Raw genomic sequence first — 16735 nt, forward strand, 5'->3', positions numbered from 1 at the left:
GCTGCCCCCCCTGCAATTTAGCTTCCCCCTCCTTATGGGGGGGCAGGTCTAGGGGCCCTGAAGGCCGCCTCCAGCTCGGCCCACATTCTCACCCCCTCACCTGGCGGAAGAGCAGTTCCTGCTCAGCCTGCCGCTGGCCTGGCTCAGCCTCGTGGGGTGATGCCTCGGCCTCCTCCCCGTCGCTCTCCAGGGGCTCCTGCTTCACCTGCACGGCCTCCTTGTGGCCCGGCAGCCGCTCGGGGTACGGCTCCTCCAGGAGCGCCTGGTGCTCCCGCAGCTCCTCTTCTGTCTCCTCGGGGTGGCTCTCGGGCTGGCGCGCTTGCTCGGCAGCCTTGGGGAGCATCTGCGGGCACCGGGCAGCCCACCGTCAGTGACCGCAAATGGTGCCAATGAGGCAGTGACCGCATGGTCGGCGCCCAGAGAGCAGAGCTCCCGGGTGTGCACCCATGGACACACATGTAAACACACACACGCACACAGTCACATGTATACCCCCCACACCATCCACAAGCACAGACTCATACACGCATGCACTCTCACACACGCAAGTGAGGAAGCCCCAGACCCCAGACGTGAGCCCTCCCCAACCCCCACAAGCCTGTGGCAATGCTCCATTCCATCCGGGGCACAGTTCACATCCTTGAGGGCACCCTGAGCCTCCAAGGGCTGCCCACACTCAGCCTCCCTGCTAGTGTCATCGGTTCTTTCTACCCTGATTCCCCACAGAGCTCGGGTACTTCTAGGACGAGGGGCTGCACTGCCAGGGGCTGTGGCCTGGAATGACAGGCAGTGCTGGGACCTGGAGCTCCAGCTCCATGTAACCATGTTCTGCAGAGGAGGAAACTGAAGCCAGGAGAGGTGACGGGCTTGCCCAGACCACTGAGGTAGCAGGTGGCAGAAGTAAGATTTGAACTCGTGTCTTTGGGTTTTTTCGACCTCGTGCTCTGGACTCACTGGTGGCTCCCCCCAGCCCCGGCTGCTCCCACAGTGAAGGCTGTCCTCTTGGGGCCAGGAAGGGGGCGAAAGAAGGACCTTGGAAGAGACAGTTCCACACTGAGCACCGTCCCAGCCCCTCTGCCTCAATGTCTCAAGGACAGAAGATCTCATGAAGCTCTGAGATCGGGGAGCTCCAGAGGGTACCAGGGCCGTGGACCCCTGCCCCTGGCCCCTCAGATGACCCAAGACAAGCCTCCCCTCCCATGACACTGGCAGCCATCTCCCTCATCCTGTTTGAGGCTGTGGGCACCTGGAGATGTGCTGTCTATACTCCTCTCCACCGAGCCCCTCACACAGAGCAGGTGGTAAGGAGACCACTAGGGATGCCCAGTGGAGCAGGCTTGAGAACACTGTCCAGATGTGCCACCCGCTGCTGACTGCTCCCAGCTCTGGTTTCTAGGAGCTGGGGGGCAGTCTCAGGCTTGGAAGGACCAACTTGCACTCATGCAGATTCTTGGCTTATGTCATGCAGCCCCTGCTTGCAGACCTCTAGTAGCAGGGAGCTCACTACCTAGAAAACTGGCCTGTCAGGAGTGGTGAATGAGTCCTTGTTCTTCTTGTGAGAAATTACTCTCAATGCCACTGCGAAAGCAAGTTCTCCTTGAAAGTGAGACTCATCTGGGTCAAACCGGACCCAGGCCCACAAAGGAGCCCTGGGTGGAGACAGATGCTGTCGTCCAGACGGCTGCATGACTGATGAGATTTGACCAGCAAGAACCAGCTCTGGGTGGGAGCCGCAGCACCCCGTCAGCTTGGGTGGGGGCTATACTCTGCCTGTGATGTCATCTTACCCAGAGTCGAGTGGCCCGAGTGACGTATCCCTCAACTTCAACGTATCCCACCTCCAACTGTGTCAGCCCATCGGCTTTGCCTGCTGCTAACTAGTTTTGGTGGCTACGTGATGGACTCCTGTGGTTGGAAGGGCCTTTGGTCCAAGAGGGGGCCAAATGACCTCCCTTTTATTAATCCTCTATTAGCCTCGCCTTTCCCACTGTCCTGGGTGGAGGCTCTGAGGGCAAAGGGGCTGCTCCCAAGACCTCTGCTGGCTGACCCGGGGAGGCGTGGAACGTGCAGGAACAAGGGCAGAAGCATGCACTGGGCACCTACTGAGTGCCAGGCAGTGAGTGTGCAGAGCGCTGGGGAGACAAAGAAAGGCAAACATGGCCCCTGCCCCTGAGGAGCTGCCAAGGAAGGCTCTGAGCCCCAGCGAGCCAGGGGGCCATCGGGGTGGGCACAGGGAGGTCCTCTGCCGGCCCCTGCTCAGGGGCTGCCTCAGACGTTTATAAGCTGTGTGACCCTGGGTGAGTCACTGCCTTCATTTCCTCCTCTGCAGAATGGGGATTGTGACAGCACCTACCTCACAGGGTTGTGGTGAGGATCCACATTTAGCAGAGTGCCTGGCATACAGTTGGCACTTAATAAATGCTTAATGGTCGCCCAATTCATTCCTGAGCCAATAGAGCATAAACTCTTTAAGGGCAGAAACTGTTGTGCTTTTGTCTTTGTACCCCAAGCACTGAGTCTAGTGCCCACACACAGTAGGTGTTTAATAAATGCTTTGTTATCAATTACTTCCTGATTTTGTTTGTTTGACTGAGGCAAACTCACACCTGAAACCCCCTCGGCCTGTTCTGTCACCACGTGATACAAACGGGATGAATACGGAAAGCACTGGATCGAGACATTTAGCAAAGGACAGACATCCTGTGACCAAGAGAACATTTTCACTAAGTAAATCTCATTTTTTAAGACACGGGCAGAGTGGATGAAGTCCCCGCGGATACTTTCTTTGCATCATTATGAAGCTCATTCCAGGCCAGGGAAAGCATCTGGCACATACATAGTAGGCCCTTTAGGCATACTTGCTGATGGATGGAAGACCAGTGTCACATAGTAGGCCCTTTAGGCACAGGTGCCCATGGGTGGAAGCCCAGTGTCATGTAGTAGGCCCTTTAGATACAGTTGCTGATGGGCGGAAGCCCTGTGTCACATAGTAGGCCCTTTAGGCACAGTTGCTGATGGGCAGAAGCCCAGTGTCACATAGTAGGCCCTTTAGGCACAGTTGCTGATGGGCAGAAGCCCAGTGTCACATAGTAGGCCCTTTAGGCACTCTTGCTGTGTCAGCAGGGAGAGTGCAGGACTCGGAACCTGGAAGCTTTGAATTTAAACAATGCCTCAGGTGTCTCACTAGCCAGGTGGCCTTGGCTAAGGGTCACCGTCTCAGCCTCAGTTTCTTCATCTATAACATGGGGATCATGAGAGCCATTTCCCCACAGAGGCACTATGGAGTTTTAGTCAGATGACATTGGCAACGTGCCCTGCAGAGCTTGCAGCCCCCGCCGATTTCCTGGGGTGCCACCCCACCCCTCCCCCCAGGAGGCCCGGCACCTCGGGCTGGCACTGCCCGGCTCCTACCTTGTTAAGGTGCATCTGTTGCTGCTGAAACTGCTGTTTATGTTTCTCCAGGAACTGCTGGTGCTGCTGCTGGATGACCAGCTGCTGCAGGGCCTGGGTGTTCTGGGGCAAGGGGGCCGACTGTGTGCGCCCCAGGGGCCGGTGCTGCCGTAGCTTGTGGATGGACGGGGACAGCCGGTCGGCACCCACCAGGGACTGTGTGTGGAGGGGCAACGCTCCCAGGCCTGGAAGACACCAGTCTGAAGATAATGCGGAGGGAAAACAGCAGAGAAGGGGAGAGGGCGAGAGAAGAGGGGGACAAGGCGGCGACTGAGTAACTGGCGAGACAACGTTCACCTCATTTTCTGTGCGGTGGCACCCCCTCCCCCCACCTCCTGGCCCGTGCCCTGCCCCGGAGGAGAGTACACTGCTGGGTGGATGCCACCCCGAGGCTGGGGCCTTCTGCAGGCCCGCCTGTAGCAGGCAAGGCCGTGGTCCTCCTTATGTCATGGGGGCGGGGCGGGCAGCTGGCCCCAGCCCGTGCCCCTGCCGAGCAGGTGCGGGCCAGCCCCCCCAGTGAAAGGAATGGAATGACCGCTGCCCCTGGAGCTTTGAGTGGGGGCTCCCAAGAGGCAGGAGCCTCGCTCCAGAAACACTCACGAGGGACCAACGGAAGTGAGCGAGGCGGGGTGTTCCCATCTTCCCTGCCATGGTCCATTCATGCATGGGCAGGAACTCGTGCCCCTGTGTCTTAGCACCCACAGTGCCCAGCACATAGCTGTGGGGACCTGGAATGCTGGGGAGGGGGTGGCACAGGAGGAGTTAGTGAGAAGGTTTGTGAGGAAAAGCTACAAGGAGGGGGTGAGGGGGGAACAGCCCCCCCAGAAGAGAGGCTAAAATGGGGCCTGGTCTTTAAGAGCTAGTACTAATCTTGGATTTCCACAAAGGCACCGTGGTGTGGACACACCATATGAACCTGGGAAAGTCAGTGAGTCTCACAGAGCCTCAGGCAACTGGAACAGGAAGTTACAAATCAGTATTGGTGGAGGGAGCTTCCACGCTGGAAGTCTCCCCTTGCCCCTGCCCTCATTCATTCTCAAGGTAAAGACAAGAAACAAGAGCCCGTTGTGCTGCTAATAGGAGTGCCCTTCCCAACAATAGGAGTGCCCTTCCCAACAATGGGAGGGCCCTTCTGCCCTAATCGGAGAGCTGACTTTTCCCGGAGGGCATGGGGGGCCAAGGTCAATGCCCGATGCCCAGGCCTAGGCCGCTGCTTAGTACATTTAGAGACATTTGCATGGTTTACTTGGCTTCCCCGAGATGCCATCAAAGGCCTCCCTGGTTCGGCAGTGGCGGGCAGGGAAATCAGTCATTGTCATGCCTGGAAAGGAGATCTGTAATAGCAGACTGGCATAGAAATGGGGGAAATGTATTACAGTGATTGAGGGCTCGCACCCTGATTTAATAAGATCACCTGCTCCCAATAAACACTGGATCGAGGCCTGCCTGTCCACAGAGGGCACACTGACCCCAACCCGGGGCAATGGGATTGTGCCACGAACAGTCAAAAGCAGGCAGCGAGGTCTTGCCAAGGAAAACTACGAGAGCTCCAAGACAGAGGAGCTGGGAGGACGATGGGGCAGGGCAACCTCTGTGCCATACCCAGCTCCACAGGGCAGGGGGAGTCACCCTCCCCCAACACCTCCATCCTCATCTGGTCTCTGTGCTGTGTCCACCACAGCTCCTAACTGCGCTCGGGGCCTGACGGAAGGAAGCCACTGTATGCCCCGAGCCATCTTTTCCAAGAAAAGCACCCCAAGTCCTTTCCATCGACCCTCCCACAGCGTGGACTGATGGCCTTCAATGCCCTTGCAGCCTTGGCCTGGGAAGCCCTGGGCTCAAAAGGCAAGCCAGGCTTCCACTAGCTCTGGTGGCCACCCAGGGTCGCTGCAGCCTCACATGAGCTTGTCGCCCCGCCCCCCCACATTGTTCTATCTTGTCGGGGGCTTTCTTTAACTTCCCAGACTCAAAAATGGCCCCCAAGAGACCTTTCTTGGTCTAACCCTCCAGCATCAGGTGGACTGAGAGGAGGCAGATGCTCCCTGTGACCACAGAAGGGTCACCCGGGCAGGCCGGGCACTCAGCTTGGATCTCCACCTTGGGACTGGGGGGAGGGGGGTGTTCCAGGCTTGCTGCCTCCCCCTTCCCCCCACCCCGCCCTTTGCCCCCTCTAGTTCTGGCTTTAGATTAGGGTCTTCTTGTCTCAGGGCTCTGCCTCTGAGAGCGCAGGGCAGGCCAGCGGAGGCAGCCTCTCTCCAGGATGGTGGCCATCCCGCCCACCCCAGCCAGGCTGGGGAGGAGTAGTGGCACTCAGATGGGCGCTCAGGCTCCTGCTGGGCCCTTCCCTGTCTAAGCTGTGGCCTCAGCCTGGAAGTTTCCCCAAGGGCAGGGGGGAGCACAGAGCATGCCACCCCCCCCCAAGCTGTGGTCAAGGACAATGGAGCTGAAGGCCCTGACAGATGGGGGAGGGGAGGGGCATGAGCCCTTCGGAGCCACCTGCTCTGCAGAGAATGGCAATCAATGCTGACGGTCACGCCCACAGTAACGGTCTAACGTTCATGGGGCGCCTTGGCCTCCCACCCGCCAGGCGCTGTGCTGCGCACTTTACAGTTATCATCCCATTCCTTTACAGCTGAGGAAACTGAGGCAAACAGCAGTTGAGTGACTTACACAGCAAGTGTCTGAGGCTGGATTTGAACTCAGGTCTTCCTGACTCCAGGCCCGGCGCTCTGGGCACCGTGTTTAAAGACAATATAGAGGGAGAGTGGCAGCCTGGGGTCAGCCTAGCACCCCAAGCAAGCTCTGCCTCCCGGAGCCCCCAGACTCCTGCACGGAAGAGTCTGTGCTCACCATCCGGCCCCAAACAGAGGTTCCTTAGAGGCAGGATTCTTGGGGTTACACAGTGGGTGCTTCAGGCAGGAGCCCGGGGAGTCCTCCCACACCTGGAGGCTGTGATCCTCCTGCTCCACGTGGCCAAGTCTGCCCAGGGCCCTTCTTCCGGAAGGCTGCTTTGGCTTGGCCCAGCGCCTGGGATGTGGGGGGAGCTTCCTGGGGGTTTACGGACTCGACTTGGGGGCCCTGAAATGTGGCCTCCCTTGGAGGGCTCAAAGGCCAGACCGTCTGGCTTGTGTCCCAATAGGTCCAAGCTAATGGACCCTTGACCCAGCAGAAGAGAGATGGGTGTGACCTCAGGGGCATGAGGCAGCGGGCGGGGGGCAGGGGCAGCCACTGGCCAGCCTTCTCAGAGTGGGAAGGGATGTCTAAAGAGAGATCCGAATTCGAATCCTGCCTCAGACACTCATCAGCTATGTGACCCTGGGTGAGTCACTTCACCTGCCTCAGCCTCAGTTTCCTGCAAGAAGAGGATAATAAGTGCAGCGACCCCCCAGGGTGGCTGTGGAAGCTCTAATGGGATCATTCATCTTTGCAAATCTTTGATGGCACAGAAACGTCAGCTCTCATTCAGGTGATTATTTCCTCAGGTGGCATGACCACATTTCTCCAAAGGCCGAGCCTCTCTCATTATTACAGAGGGAGCTGATGGGGGTGGGGGGAGTGGGGGGCGTAGAAAACAGGGTCCCCTCTCATCTTCTACACTGTTCACAGCAGGACAAGCCCTGCATGTGGGCCTACCCGGGGCGCCCAGGCTGGCTCCGGGCGGATGACGGGTGTTGCGCTCACCTGCGACAAGGGGCGTCTGGGCCGCCGGCTGCTCCAGGAGCACCATGTGCTGCAGAAGAGGGCTGTGCGCACTGCTCCCGTCCCGGTCTAGGGCGGAGGCTGCAGTGCTCAAGTAGGGGGTGAGGTGGGTGCCGGGGAAGAGGGAGAGTCGCTGCTGGAGGGCCGGAATCGTGAGCCTCTCAGCGTCCTGCTGTCCGGATGCACCCTGAGAGGGAGGGAGCACATGGCAGGGCTACTGACACAAAATGGCACAGAGGGATGTGCAGCTGCCCCGCTCCACCCCCCAGACCTGAGGCTCCTTACGCTGGAAGGGCCGGTGGCGGGCAGGCCGAGTGTGATGTTGGGCAGGGAGGGCGATGTGTAGAGGGGCAGCTGCGTCACGGAGCCTTCACGGGTCACCAGCCGGTGAGCCAGGTTGGTCTGGAATTGGCACAGAAGACAGGGGTCAGAGGCACGGCCGGGCCTGGAGCTGGCCAGTGACACCCAGAGCGTGCTGCCCCACCCCCAGCAAAAGAGACCCCCGCACAGTGTTAGTAACCAAAGGACCAACACCCTGTCAATGAGCGGGTGGCGGTTTTCCAGAGTACCCGGGCTCAGGCCTACTCTAGTCTTGATGAGAAACAGGCCCAGGCAAGTGCCCTCCCACCACATCCCCTACCAAGAAATCAAGTATGCACCCAATACTAACAGGGACTCCCTGGGACAGACCCCTGACAAGGGTCACCCCCATTGTACGGATGAGAAAACTGAGGCTGAGGATGGTGACGGGCACTGCCTGGGGTCACCAAGCTGGTGACCTCGAGGTCCATTACCAAGGGGCCAAGCATGCAGCCATGAGAGTGTGCGTCCGTGTGTGCATATGTGTGTGCATGTGTGTTTGTGTGTGTGTGTGCACATGCATGTGTGTAAGGGTCAGGGAGACAGAGAAGGAACCATGATAAACTATGGAATCCCCTGCGGGACTCAGGAGGGGCCTGGCTGTGTGGCGGTGGGCTGTTTCCTGAAGAGAAGAGCCAAATCCACCCTGAAAGGCCAAGGGTGAGGTGGGGAGCCCTCCTGGTTCAAGCCCCTCACTTATAATCAAGGAGGAAACAGGCCCAAGGATGGTAAAGTGTCCTTGGCTCTTGGAGAAGTGCCCAGAGCAGGCCCAAGTGGGTCAGAGGGCTCTGCCTCTTCCTCCCCTGCAAGGGCCAAGCTCCTCCCTCCTTGGGCGCAAACCCAGATGCTGGGGCCCCTTCTCTGGGCTCTGAGCCCAGGGGTCTTGGACAGCCTGGTGGGGCCTGGGCCTTTGCTCAGGAGCGCTTGGAAATGCAGGAGACGCCTGACAAAGGACATGCTGTCTGACAAGGCCCAAGACACCGAGGGTCTGCCTGCGGGGCTCAGATCCATCCTTTATCAATGATTCCCAGGTCCTGGGGTGGGCACCAGACAGGCCCAAGGCTCCAGGGCACAATGCTGACATACACAAAGTGGACAAGCATCTGTCCAGGGTGCTGACGCTCTCACCTGGGAGCAGCACCAAGGATAGGGGGAGCGCCGAGGATAGGGGGGGAGCACCAAAGACAGGAACACCATCAGGGGTCCTTTAACTTCCTTTCTGTTGTGGACAAAGGTGCCTGAGCTGAGAGCTTGCCACAAGTCACCATGTATGATGGGGAAGTGTCTGTGCCCAGCCCAGGGAAGCGCTTCTTCACTTCTGTGGAAGGGCCCGATGGCTGGCTGCCCAGTCTCTCAGGGGGCCCTCTCCTACCTAGGCCTGAACTTCCTCTGATGTTCGAATAGCCACCCCTTGTAGGCCTTTACCCCCACGCTGGGAGAACAGAATGGGAAATGATACTTTTCATTTACTCTGAGGAGAGGCACGGCGCATTATAAGCCCAAGAAATTGCCCTGAACGCCTCCAGATTTACGCACACACACAATCGGTTGAGGATGCTTAGAACGATTATTTGAAAGGCAATTTCCTGGACAGAAGTTTCTGTAAAAGGAAAACAAAACCCAGTAAAATTACCCATAAAGAATAAGACTGAGATCCTCCAATTAAGCAGCGTGACTTCCCATTACAGGGAAACAGGCCCCGGCGACCTGGGAGCAGCAGCAAGTCATGTTTGAAATGTTTGTAAGCACTCGCATACCTTCTGCATGAAGAAAGTGTATTGGTCTGGGGGCCTCTCTAAAATGAAGGCAGGGGTGGCCTTGGCCCCCCAGGAGCTCCTTTCAGCTCCTCCGCTTACAGGGCCAAGCATCTTCCCTCCCACCGGGCCCCAGAATCGGCAGGGCTGGTCACCCTCCTAAGAGGAGCCCGGGAGGGGCACCACTGTGCCAGGGAGCATGTCTGCCCTCAGAGAGATGCTCTCTAAAAGACTCAAGGATCACTCTGGATGAAAACCACCATTTTATCGATTACTGGGCAATTTGGGAGAAAGGGCACAAGGAGGGGCATATGAAGGATAATGGAGTGCCGTGGGAGGTGGTGAGCTCCCCACTGCTGGAGGGCTTCAAGCATGGGTTTGATGGAAGCTTCTCAAGGATATCATAGAGGGGATTGTAGCAATAGCCCCAGCCTGGGGCTTTGCACCTAGTGAATGCTGGACGCTTGTGCATGCATGCCTTCATTCATTCATCCACCCCCCCCCATCCATCCACCCATCCGCCATCCACCCTCCCACCCATCTATCCATCCATCCATCCATCCATCCATCCATCCATCCATCCATCCATCCATCCATCCATCCACCCACCCATCCACCCACCCATCCACCCACCCATCCACCCACCCATCCACCCACCCATCCACCCACCCATCCACCCACCCATCCACCCACCCATCCACCCACCCATCCATTATTCAGGTATAGGTTGACCTACATGAGCTCTGTGAATGGTTACCTCAGGCTCCACACTAGAGAGCTTGGGCACATAACTTAATCCATTAATTAGCCATCTAACAGCTGTGTCCTGAGCATTACTAAGGGAGGCTCTCTTCAGGGCCTGCATGTGTCTCTCACTAGTCATATGGCCCTGGATAAGTCACAACCTCTTGGAAATTCCGTGGTCTCTCATAAAAGGGGGGTCCTAACATTCTCCCCAGCTACTTTACAGGGCCCTTGGGTAGACCAAGTGAAGGGAGGAAGAGGCAAGACCTTTGAAGCTGTGCAGCATTAAGCGAAGACCAGAGATGAGGAAGAGGAGGGTCAATGGTGATAAAGGAAAAGAAAAACAAAAGGCGGGCTGGGGGAGGGGGAAGAAAATGGGACCGTGCCCCTCTGCCAATAGCCACGGGGACATTTCCTGCCAGGAATCTCTCCGGGAGTCAGATGCTTTTTGCCATGATCTTGTTCCTCAGATGAGGGGAAGAGACCGGACTGAGGTCAGCTAGGGAGTGAGTGGGAGTCGGCTCTGACTCCAGAAGCTGCCTGCGGCCTCAGTTTCCTCCTCTGTAAAAAGAGGGGTTGGATCTGAGGCTGTCTAAGGTCTCTTCCACACCCAAACCTTGGTCCTATGAGGAGATGCCTGTTCTCACTGGCAAACCTGGTCTTCATTCCCAGGCAGGGATGTCGGGGAAAGGAGACGAGGGAGAGCTAAGGTCCTTTTCTCTCTCTCATATTCCGAGAGGCTCTGAAGGCCACGGGAAGCTCCTGTGGGAAGCCCCAGGCTTCCAAGAAGCAGAAGTCGGCACTGACCTCTGCCTGGATGCTGGCGACCGGTCCCGCAATCCCGTTCTCGGCACTGACGTTGTTGGAGCTGTTGTTGGGGGAGCTGGGTCCTGACCCGGGGGCACTGCTGCACGCAGAGTCTAGAACAGAGCGGAAACCTTAGTTAGAATGAGGCCTGGGCCGGGCCTAGAGAAGGAAGGAGGGGAGCAGGGCCCGGGGCCCAGACTCCGGGTGATTTCTCTGTGAATGCCCCCGAGCAGCCAAGGACAGGAGGCAATGCCAGAGGGGCCGTCTGCCATGGGAAATGCAGGAAAGCTCATCCCTCTTTTCAGACTCCAGTCTGACCCTGACTGGAGCAAGAGGCCCCGTCCCTTTACTTGTGAGTCAGCCCCAGGGCCTCTGTGGATGATGGATGGGTCAGAGGAAACAGGGTAAGGAGAGGAAGGCAGGAGGCCTCTCCAGGACACCAGGAACTCTCAATTCTCAATCAGCCTTGACCCTTACTAGCACTCATGACTGAGTCGACCTGGCTTCTCGTCACTACCCTCCTCCCCCCACCTCTTGGTGCAAGATCGTCATCCCCCAACACAGCACCAAATGCGAGGAAGCATCCTCATTCCCTGCAGTGAGTGACTCACCAACCCTCTGGAACACACATGCGCACACACACGCATACACATCTCATGGGTACAGATATGTATGCATGTCCACCCACCCACCCATGCGCACACACACTCACATGCACACTCATGCTCACACCCATACCCACACCCAGAGTCTTTGTGCCACAAGGATGATCTGATGAGGTGAAATCAACTGTCCACTTAGACTCCACAGGTCGGACTCAAGGACATTCCTGGAGCCCTGAGCCCCTACAACTTTCTCATGGGTTCCTAGGCTGGGGTGGAGCTGAGCAGAACAAGGACTCATGTCTTTGACATTTAAATGGCCCTGAGGGAAGGGCAGGCTCAGCCATTGGCTGTCTGGGCGGGCCCGGGGCAGGAGCTCCCACATAGTCTTGGGGTCTCAGAGAGGAATGAGGTATTTTAATCCAGTCTGAGCCAACCCGACTCAACTCCCTCGACTGACTCAACTCCCTCGACTTTCGTGCACCAGACACAGGAGACAAAGACAAAGTCAAAACAGTCCCTGCCTTCAAGGGGGCCCTCTGGGGGAAAACAACACATACCTAGATCAATCCACACACAATAAAGTGAATTCAGGAGGAGGGGGGCCCCTGATGACTGGGGGGGGGGGTCTAACTGGAAAGGGAGGGGACGCCCATCCGCTGGGGAATGGCTGACCAAGCCTAGGATGGTGATGGAATACTAGTGGGCCGTGGGAAATGCCTGGGAGGACTTAGATGAACTGAGGCAGAGCCCAGTGAGCAGCTGAGAGTGACCCGGCTCTTCTCGCCATTCAGCACCTAGGACAGTTCTGAAGGGCTCCCAGATCTGGCCTCCACAGAACTGGTGGTATGTGGGTGCAGATTGAGGCTGACATGGAAATGTTCTGTGCAACTTTGACCGAGGCCAAGCCAAGCGAGCCCTGCAGAGAAGTCAGGGAAGAAGGGGCTGGGCCCAGGCTGGGAGGAACCCCGGGGGGCCCATCTCCCCTGGGACAGAGCCTGGCCTGCTTACCAGGCTCAGACCTACTGAGGAAGCCTCGGTGGTGAGGGGGCCTGCCCAGAATACCTCCTGGTGCTGCCTGCAGGGCCAAGGCTTCCAGACTCTGGGGCAGAGGCGAGGAGCCCTGGCAGTGAGAAGGGTGAAAGGAGGTGAGGATGTGGCACTTGAGGGGCCAGGCAGGGGAGGGTCTCACCCAGACTGAAAAATACCCAGAACTGAAGTAGCAGAATTCTGGGGGAGTCAGAGAAGCTGCTGCCCCCAGGAGACTGTCCAGGGCGTGTTGTCTTGTCTTCCAACCTCTGAAAGCTGAGCCGTTCTCAGGAATCCCCCAGCCCAGGCATGGGCTGTGTGCTGCATCTGACTGACCACGGGCAGGGAGCAGGGACCAGCTCATCTGGCCTCTGTCTAAGACATGGAGGGCCCGGCTTCCTGACCCACACCGAGACCTTCTCCAAGCATATGTGGCCACACTTTCCCCACTGTATGATTAGAACCCCAGCACATCGGGCTGAGGTCTGCGACTTTACTGACGTGGGGGAAACTTCACTCCCAAGGATGGCTAGGCCTTCTGGTGACTCAGGGGTCTTAAGGAGATTTGCTTGGGGCACTGAGAGGTGAGGTGGCTGGGCAGTCAGTATGTGCCAGAGGTGACACTTGAACCCAGGTCCCCCTAGCTTTGAGACCAGCCTTTTCTCCACTATGTGCCTCTGCTGGAGCCTCATGCCGAGTGCCCTAACTCAGCTCTGCCCCCGACCCGACGTCTCCTTTCATACACACACTGCGAAGGAAGCAGCATGCCTCACCGGGCACGTCCCACGCCAGCTCACCTTCCTCTCATCAGCTCCCCTTCCAAGGCCTAACTGCAGAAATGCCTGCTCTGCTGCGCTGCCCAAGCCTTCCCAGCCCTCCTTCAGCTCTGTGTGTAGTCAGCTGCCGCAGGCCGCCAAGCCTTCCTCCAGGAGGCCGGCCCCTCAGTCCATTCACTGCAAACACACTCAGAGACCCCCTAGTTCTTGTCCAGCCAAGGCAGCCACATGCCACTCTCCTTAGTCATTCAAAAATGGCACCTCAGCCTTGTGATCCTTCTGCTCAGATGCCACTCATCACGCCCTCCTGTGGAGAATGGAAGTCTCCTTGGCCTTCAAGGCCCTGCAGCCTCCCAGCTGACCTCTCTTCCTCCAAGAGGTCTTCAGCAGCCGCTTGGTCACCGTGGGCAGAAGCCTAGAATCTCAGGGCTTGCTGGGATCTCTGAGGCCTGGAGCTGGACCGGGAAGCCCTCCAAAGAATCACTGCCTTACTCAACTGAGCCTCTGTTTGAAGATCGGCCTGGAGGGGGAGCCCGGCTGCTCTAGCCGCTCCCCTCTTCTCTGGTCCTCCAAGGCTCAGCTCCCCGTAGCAGCTGCCCTTCCCTCCCCACCGCTCATCCATCAAAGGCAAGACACCGTACAGGGCCAGTGCTATTTAGCAGTGACCGAGACCAAGAATGGCCTGGTAATGGCTTCAGGCATTGGTCCGGCCTTGACCAAGAGCAAAGGTCAGATGGCTGTCTTCTGCTCAGTGGGTGTTGGAAATATCTGGGGACATGGTAGAAATAACCTCGTAGGAGGCATAGGGAGCCAACGGCCAACGTGCTGATGAACGAGACACATCCAGTACTGGATTACTGAGGCACCAAAAGAGCTCCTAGTTCGTCAGAACACCCAGGAGTTACTGCAATGGGATGAATGTCATTTTACCCCTGAGGGGGATAAGGCTGGGTTGGAAGGTAACACCTCTCCCCAGCACCAGCCCAGAGGCAAGTTCTCCAGGACTGCTATCTTGTCTAAAAACTAAGTCCTGGAGAGGGGAAAGGACTCTCCCAAGATGACATGGTTGAGATTTGAACCCAAGCCTCTGAGTCCAGGGCTTGTGGGGGCCCACCACCTTATAAGCACATTTTCCTGGAAAGAGGTGACCAGCTAGAACAATGGCTGTGGTTTAGCCTCTCTGAGCCTCCACAAAATGGGGACAGCACTGTCGTGGCCGTTGGGAGGACAGAGCTGGGCAGTGGTTACTTCTCTCCCAGTCATTCTGAATTCCTGATAGCCCCAGATCACAGGATTTCCTCAGTTTCCTCGGAAGGCTGTCCTTACCCTTGGGAGCCTGGAACAACCTGGGAATTCCTGCCACCATCACTGCACCCGCTCCCACACACACGCAAGCACAAGCCAAGGAAGCGGGGCACGCTCTGAGAGCCAAAGCCATCGTGCTGTCTGGCCTGTGACACTCAGGATCTCGTCGGTTCATGCGGGGCCTTCTCTGGCCACGGATGGGGCACAGAGCATCCAAGCACTGTCCTCCCAACACCATCCTCGGCCTTCTCCAGCCACTACTGAGGTCATGAATGGTGCACAGAGCACCCATGTGCTGCCCTTCCAATGTCGTCCTTGAGATGAGACAACCCGAGAGGGGCCTGCTGGTTGGGGGTGCCCACTGCCCACTGGGGCTATCCGTCCAGCCCCCGAAAGCCAGCCCTGTCCTCTAGCCACGAGGAGGCTGGGAACCGTGGGCTTGGCATTCCTGTGCTTACGCCTCATCGCCTCTAGATGGCGCTCAATATTAACAAGTTTGAAGCTCCAGCTGCCAACCCTAGTCACCCATCGCTGCCCTCCCCACTCAGGGCTACTGCTATCAGCAAGGCCGACTTAAGGCAGCCCAGGGGCTCAAGCCACAATCCCCTGCAAAGGTCCCCGTGTCACAGGTCAGGGACAGCCCTGGCCACTTTCTTACCCAAGCTTTTTTGTGTCCAGGCTGGAAGAGACAAACGCTAGCTGAGGCTAAACCCTCGCTGGTGCCAGAACCCTGCCGTGACACCCACCACACCGGGCTGCCCGTGGTGAGCCCTCTGATGAGGACGCGCAGTTTGGCCTCGATCCCATCGTATTTCACTGGCCATTTCATGTTTCTAAGGGAACCTCTCTGTTCCAAGGCAGCTCAGCCCTGGCCTGGGGAGACCAACTGACCTGACTGGGGCCACTGACCCTTGGGGGAGTAGAGGCAGGGCTGGAGCTCAGGCCATCTTGTTTCTCTCCCCACCTTCATTTTACACAGTCAAACCACACACCAAAATCTGACTAAAGGAAGTGTGGCCAAGGCAGAGAAAAGGCAAGAGGGCAAACAGTGACTTTCTGCTTGGAAGCCTTCCTTGGGGTGACAAGCAGTATGCTTGTCAGCGTGCAGAGAGGCAACTCCTCGGACGTACCTGTGACATCCAATGGACGCTTTTTAAGGGCGGTCACCACTGGGCCATCTTTCCTACGCAAGAGGGGGCTGCTCCGTCTCTCGGCCACTTTCTGCTTTAGCCGGGATCGTAATTTCAGATTGGGTTCAGATGCTGCACAGAAAGGAGACGTCGTCGTTAGGGCCAGAAAAACACAGAGCAGTTCAAGATCACCTCATTTGCAGAACTGGGTGCTTGTTTTTAATGATATACATTGGATAAATATTAGGTTAACACGGATGCACCCCCTGAAGGGTGAAGGGAAGCATTCACTCGGGATGCCGTATCGAACATCATCAGTCCAATCCATCAGCCAAGAATAACAAATAGAAATGATCTGATGTCTTTGGCAGCAGTTTGGTGAGTACAGTGGGCTGTGTGTGTGTGCGTGTGCATATGTGTGTGCTCGTGTGTGCAGGGGAGTGTGCATGTATGTGTGTGCTTGTGTGCGTGTGAAGGGACCAACACACAATAATGCCTCCTGCTTTCACAGTTTACTGAATGGACTGGAAACAAGAGCCTACGAGCTGCCTGATGCTGAGGGTGCCTGCAGGGCCTGACAGAGAGAGGGCCCTATAAAGAGGAGGGGGGAGTTGATGCCTCGGCTTCCCTGGGCTTTCTCATCGCCACTAACCTTAGCGAGGCCTTGCAGACTCAGCCTCACATGGTCCTCTTGCTTACCAAGCATTCACAGCTATGATCGGCTCATGTTTTTCTAGGCCAAAGTAGACTCTCAACATCAAGGGAGTGAGATTCCAAATGTCAATAAAACCCAGCAGCCAATGGTCCCCTAGATCTGACTTTGAACCCTGGTTCAGCTCCTCCCTGCCTGTGTGACTCGGGGCTCTATTTCCTTACCTACAGAATGAGAGATGGCCAAGGTAGACTCTGGGTCCCTTTTACTCTCCAGTGAAGGTCATGTGAATGGAGCCTGATGCCAGGAAAAAGGCCTGCATTTGGAGCCCAAGGGCCTAGAACTGAACCATGGTCATGCCAGGGCAACTAGGGGGCACAGTGGATACAGTGCTGAGCTTGGTGTCAAGACCTGGGTTCAAATCTGG

At 57.2% G+C, this 16735-nt stretch overlaps 1 protein-coding gene across 1 annotated transcript in view; it reads right to left on the minus strand.

The window, feature by feature from the left end:
• HDAC4 (histone deacetylase 4) overlaps positions 1-16735 on the minus strand; it is a 236364-nt gene that overhangs the window by 40925 nt on the left and 178704 nt on the right. Inside the window, exons 8-13 of the mRNA XM_044001859.1 lie at positions 15657-15788; positions 10815-10927; positions 7435-7551; positions 7132-7336; positions 3412-3650; positions 101-343 (exon numbers count right to left, since the gene is read on the minus strand). Coding sequence (XP_043857794.1) covers positions 101-343; positions 3412-3650; positions 7132-7336; positions 7435-7551; positions 10815-10927; positions 15657-15788 — 1049 coding nt within the window. The remainder of the gene's footprint in view (positions 1-100; positions 344-3411; positions 3651-7131; positions 7337-7434; positions 7552-10814; positions 10928-15656; positions 15789-16735) is intronic.

This window comes from Dromiciops gliroides, chromosome 4 (assembly GCF_019393635.1).
Source record: "Dromiciops gliroides isolate mDroGli1 chromosome 4, mDroGli1.pri, whole genome shotgun sequence".
NCBI lineage: Eukaryota > Metazoa > Chordata > Mammalia > Microbiotheria > Microbiotheriidae > Dromiciops > Dromiciops gliroides.